Genomic DNA, 5797 nt, shown 5'->3' on the forward strand with positions numbered 1-5797 from the left:
TTGACTTAAAAAATAGATGAGCAATCAATTTAATTTTAGAGCGGGGAACCAAAATAAAAATAAAATAAAACAGGGAGATAAAAATTTATTATTTCTAAAGTTTATAAAAAACATTGAAGTTGACTTTTGCTCATTTTTCACATTTAAAATAGTCATATATATATTTTTAATTTTGTTAAGAAGGAAGATATATTATTTTATTTTAAAAATAGTCAAATATATATTGAGGATTACTTTATTTTAATTTTTTTCAAATATGACTTTTACATTGAATTTTTTTTCAAATGGTCAAATTAAAAATAAGCTTAAATAACTTTTCACAAAAAAATGTAAATATTTTATACTTTGAATTTATCTTTTTAAGATGATAAAATTTCAAAATATAATTAAAATTAAATTTTTTTAAAATATTTTTTCACAAACATTATTTTTTTTCTTAAAAGTGATTTAATATATTTAAATATATAATAAAAAGTATATTAGTGCAATATTAAAAAGAAGTTTTTTGTAATTAATATTAAGATTTGAAAATGATGAATAGTTTAGTCACAAGTTTATTTTAAAATCAAATAAAATCCAAATCATATTTTTTAAGATGATTAAAATCTAATAAGTATAGTTAATTATTTTTAATTTTCACAATAATCAAATTCTTTGCCAATATATTAAAACAAAATTATTTTATATGGTTCTTATATCAAAACTTTATTATTAATTACCCAATTTTTTTATTTTGACTGAAATTAAGCGGGCGCACACAGTCTGAACCACGCTCGCTTCATTCCTTGTTTATTTGTAGCCGAATAGCATTTGATTTGAAAATCTCACAGCACAATCCAAATGAAAGGAGAATCGGTTAAAGAAAATTGGAGGAGGAGAACGAAGAGCTTCGAGTTACCTTCTGTTTTACTCTTATGCATCTTCTTCTTTTTCGCTGGATTCTATGGTTTCAGATTCTTCAACGACTCTAAGGTTTTCTTTTTGCTCAAAACTAATAATATTCTTCCAGATTTTAAATTTGTTTCTCTTTTGATTTTCGAAACGGTGTCTTGCAGGAAAATGAATATGGCTTAAGAGCCAAATTGTTGCAGGCCGGAGAGTCCGGTGATGATTTCATTACTTCCATTCCTTTTCAGGTAAGCAAATTATTTTTCCAGCATTCACAATTCAGTTTTTGAATTAGGGACATGTTATGCTAGGTTAGTTGAAATCAGAGTTTCATCATGGAGATGATCACGGCATTTTATGATTCTTTAATCTTTTGAATTAATGCAAAAATATGGTGCACTTTGCTGATTGAATATTTGATTTTGCGGAGAAAATTTGAAATAAAGTGGCCGAAATTGTCGGACACATTCATAATGCAGTGAAGCGGAATCACACAGCAGTGAATAGGATCAACATTAAGCACGCGATTCTACTTCATGATTGATTTGTGCTTTGACACTCAAACATAACTTTGATTTGTGTTCCTCAGATGTTGAGTTGGAGCCCACGCATTCTATATTTTCCCAATTTCGCAAGTGAGAAACAATGTGAAAGCATCATTGAGACTGCAAAGGCAGGAGGGCTTAGACGATCAAATGTGGCCACAGAGTCGGGTATAAGTGATATCAGAACAAGGTAGTGTATATGTTCCTTGTCTATAGAAGGTTTTATAACAAAGTTAATTGGTCAACAGTGTGATTTCATCATAGAAACTTATATATTCTTCTTTGTTGAACAGCTATGGTACATCTATTAGTGCTTCTGAGGACAAAACAGGTGTTTTAGATGCCATTGAGGAGAAAATAGCAAGAGCAACAAAACTTCCTAGGTCTCATGGAGAGGTAACATTCATTCATATTATGCTTTTTTAACTTCACTTAGTTGAAATTGTAACTCTCTTTTTGAGATGATTTCTAAATTTTATGAGGAATTACATTGTTTCAGAAATTTAGTATTCTCCGGTATAGGGTCGGACAAAAATATAATCCTCATTATGACTCGTACTATACTGCTGAAGAAGGTCCACAAGGGAGTCGAAGGGTATGCAAGAAGAAAATTCTTATATATTTATTTACACATGGTCTAATTCGTAATTTATGTCATATAATTGGTTTCCTATCAGATTAATCTGTCCAAGTGTTTTTTTTTTACAGCATCAATTGTTTTATTAACATGCAGGTAGTTTCATTTTTGGTGTATTTAACAGATGTCTCGGAAGGTGGAGAGACCAATTTTCCCTATGAGGTAAAGTCCAGTTTATCATTACATCTCAATTCACTAAATCTTTCAAATATTTTTTGTTCTTTTGGAAGAACATATTTTCCATTTTCTAGTTTAGTAATTGTGCATTGTTATTGTGTAGAATGGGTTGAACATGGACCGTGGCTATCAATTTAAGGATTGTGTTGGTTTGAAAATAAAGCCACGAAAAGGAGATGGGATACTTTTTTATTCCATGTTCCCTAATGGTACAATGGATCGGGTTAGTAATATATTCTCGATCTAACCGATGTATCTGATCTATATATAATATATATATTGTTTATCTAAAAAGTAAACTCAGATGGAGTAATTTTTATTGATCTTCTAAAAGAATGAAGAAGGTTATGTATGCTAAATTTTAAAATAATTTTGCACTAAAATATGTAGGTTGTTTGACAATCTTTCTAATATTTGACAGACATCACTTCATGGGAGCTGCCCTGTAATTAAAGGGGAGAAGTGGGTAGCTACAAAGTGGGTATGGAATCAATTACATTATGATGATTATTGATTATATAGTACATGCAACTAAGATTAAATGTATTACACAAGTTGAAATACTCTCCAAAAGAAATGGAAAATTTCATTGAGTGAGATGTAAACCTAAAAATCAATAAAGGATTCTTGTGATGAATTCAAAAGAAAGATATGTTTTATGAATGTATAGAAATAGAAACAAATTTGTGTTCATATGGTTACTTTGTAGTTTTTTCCTTTGAGCTTAGCCTTTTTTTCCAAAAAATAAATTTATAGTGATAATTGGTTGTTTTAAATATTAAAAAAACATTTAAACTTGTTTTCTCATAACCATTATTGCTAATAAAAATTTTTACTTTCTAAATTATATTATGCAAGTGTTATTATTGTGGCTTCATAAAAACCTGTTTTTACTCATAACTTGTAAGAATATTAGGATTGTTAGAGAATTTTTTTTAAAATAACCATGTATTAAAAAAATTACGCAAATAACCACGTTTCGAAAAAAATTACGCAAATAACCAAGTTTCTGAAACCCTTAACACCAAGGCGCCATCTCACATGGCTTATTCCCTTTCTTTTAGTCCTAGGCGCCATCTGACATGACACACTCAGTCCCAATAAGCCATGTCAAATGGCGCCTCCCTTCAACTTTTAGGAGGAGGAGCCATCTCATATGGCGCCTCCTTGTATATTTTTGTTCAATTTTCCATTTGAAAATGCACCAAGGCGCCATCTGAGATGGCTTATTGCAGAAAAGTTGTACATAGGAGCCATCCCAAATGGCGCCTCCCTTCATATGATGCAATGGTGGCGCCATCTCACATGGCGCCTTGGTGTCAATGTTTTCTGAAACTTGGTTATTTGCGTAATTTTTTCTGAAATATGGTTATTTGCGTAATTTTTTTCTAATATATGGTTATTTAAAAAAAATTCATTGTTAGAACTATATTAACACACCTTTTTAATTCTTTTAATATAATAACTAATTACAACCATCTAGATATGAGTTTCACTTCAACACTCCTTAATTTTAAGTCATTATACTAATTACATTGAGCGCTTATCGACTCTTTGAATTTTTCAATCTCGAATGACTTATCGTGCAAGTTTGGTAACAGTGTCGATACTGATTTTTGGAGGGATCGTGGGATAGGCAACGAACCATTGCGTAACCAATATTCTCTGTTATTTAAGGCACTGCAGGAAGCGATGGTGAGGATTTCGGAAGCTGGATTTCTGTAAAATAATTCATAGGTTTGGTCGTTTTGCGACACCTCTGTTTCTTTGACAGATTTGGAGGCTGAAGCTTGTGCCAACTTGCGTACCATCCTGCAACATACATCGCCTAATCCATTGTTACAAGATGAGTTTGTTTGGTGGCCCTCAGCATCAGGTTTTTTGGTTAAATTGGCCTTCGAAAAGTTGTCCATTGGGCGGGATCAGGTCTTAGCTTTAAGCGCCGAAAAGTTTGAAGCTCTCAACCTCATTTGGAAATCAAAGGCGCCGTCAAATATCCAAGTTTTTGGTTGGGGCTACTCCATAATAGACTCCAAACAAGGGATGAGTTGGCTAAGAGAGGAGTTCTATCAGGTGCACTTAATCTGGTTTATCCTTTATGTTCAGGCTTAGGAGAAACACACATTCATCTCTCTTTATCTTGTCGTGTTTCCGTGGAAGTTTTAAAATCTATCATGGAATGGGTAGGAGTAAACTTGTATCTTGCCATTTCCTTCATTCCTAATCATTTTTTAAGGTTTTATTCGGTCATATGTAGGCGGGATATAAATAACCTTTATAGTATAATCATATGGCTGTCTTTTGTCCAGGCTATTTGGTTAGTAAGAATCGATATCTTGTTCAATGGTTGGGAGAAGGGAAGTTTGGAGATAGTTTTTCTGGAAAAATTATTGACTTGGAATTGGCTTTATGCGGGCTATTCGGGTTAGCTTAACTTATCTATAACTTCTTGGATGGTTAACCCTCTACAAGTGTCGTTGTAAATCAATTTCTCTCTGTAATCGGGTTGAGTACCCCTTGTACTCGTTTCAATATATTCGTTGCTTATAAAATAAAGTTAGAATCTTCTACTTGATAATCTGTTCTTCACTATGTTAAAAGTTTGAAAGTTGGTTTTGGTTTCCTTACATCCTTTTGAGAGGACCTTTAGGTTGGGAATACTCAACTTTGTCTTAGATTTTCTAGACTTTTTTTTATTTCCATCCACGCCTCCAACTCTGTGGGGGAGGTTGGTATATGGGAGGGGGATAGGTGGACTTGGGACCTCAAATGGAAGAGACCCTTTCTCTCTAATTACGAGTTGACTCTTTTTAATGATTTCCAGTCCGTGACTAGAGACTTTACCCCTTCTTTTGAGAGTGACGTGTGGATATGGCATGAATCGAGTGATGGTGCTTATTCTAGGCCCTGTGCTTACTTTTATCTAGTGGCTAGGGAGTTTACCCTAGATTAAAATGTATCTCTTGTTGAGTTAGTTCTTGCATCTATTTAGTGTAGTTGGGCTCCCTCTAAAGTTATAGTTTTCTCTTGGTAACTTCTTCGGGATCGCATTCCAGCCAGAGTTAACTTACGAAAGAGGGAAGTTCTTTTATCTTCTAGCACTATTTCTTGTCCCCTCTGCTCGGTTTCCATTGTGTCATCCTCTCATCTCTTTATAACCTGTGAGGTTGCTTCATTTGTTTGGTATAGGACTTTTAGGTGGTTGGGATGTGAGTTGTTTTTCCTAGAGATATCTTGTCACTTTTCCAACTGTTTGTCGCTTCGATTGGTGATTTTAGGTCTAGAGGGGGGTTGAGGATGATTTGACATGTTGTGGTTTGGTGGATTTGAAAAACTCTGAATGATGTAGTTTTTTCGAGTTCTTCGGTGACACCTAAAGACGTGGAAGACATGAGCACCATTTTGGCTTGGAAATGGTATCTAGGTAGGATTGTGGGGAACTCATGTACCTTCTCGGCCTGGATGGAGAACCCTATTGTGTTTCTGAACCAATAGGAGTTTTGAGTGACTCCAGCCTCCCTTGGTTGTGTTCTTATTGTGTTTCTTTGGC

At 33.5% G+C, this 5797-nt stretch overlaps 1 protein-coding gene across 1 annotated transcript; it reads left to right on the forward strand.

Moving 5' to 3' along the window:
• Nucleotides 1–765: 765 nt before the first annotated feature.
• On the forward strand, nucleotides 766–2930 carry LOC131646921 (probable prolyl 4-hydroxylase 9). The gene is made up of 8 exons (XM_058916848.1): nucleotides 766–972; nucleotides 1056–1136; nucleotides 1478–1623; nucleotides 1727–1829; nucleotides 1933–2028; nucleotides 2167–2232; nucleotides 2351–2470; nucleotides 2669–2930. The coding sequence occupies exons 1-8, from the start codon at nucleotides 841–843 to the stop codon at nucleotides 2759–2761; spliced, it is 837 nt and encodes a 278-aa protein (XP_058772831.1). The 5' UTR covers nucleotides 766–840; the 3' UTR covers nucleotides 2762–2930.
• The last annotated feature ends 2867 nt before the right edge of the window (nucleotides 2931–5797 follow it).

Source organism: Vicia villosa, linkage group LG2, assembly GCF_029867415.1.
Source record: "Vicia villosa cultivar HV-30 ecotype Madison, WI linkage group LG2, Vvil1.0, whole genome shotgun sequence".
NCBI lineage: Eukaryota > Viridiplantae > Streptophyta > Magnoliopsida > Fabales > Fabaceae > Vicia > Vicia villosa.

Excerpts from the sequence above, each read along its gene's own strand:
- LOC131646921 (XM_058916848.1), top strand. The coding sequence starts at position 841 with ATGAAAGGAGAATCGGTTAAAGAAAATTGGAGGAGGAGAACGAAGAGC. Across the intron at positions 2,233-2,350 it reads AGACCAATTTTCCCTATGAG|AATGGGTTGAACATGGACCG; the intron begins GTAAAGTCCAGT and ends GTTATTGTGTAG. Across the intron at positions 2,471-2,668 it reads CTAATGGTACAATGGATCGG|ACATCACTTCATGGGAGCTG; the intron begins GTTAGTAATATA and ends AATATTTGACAG.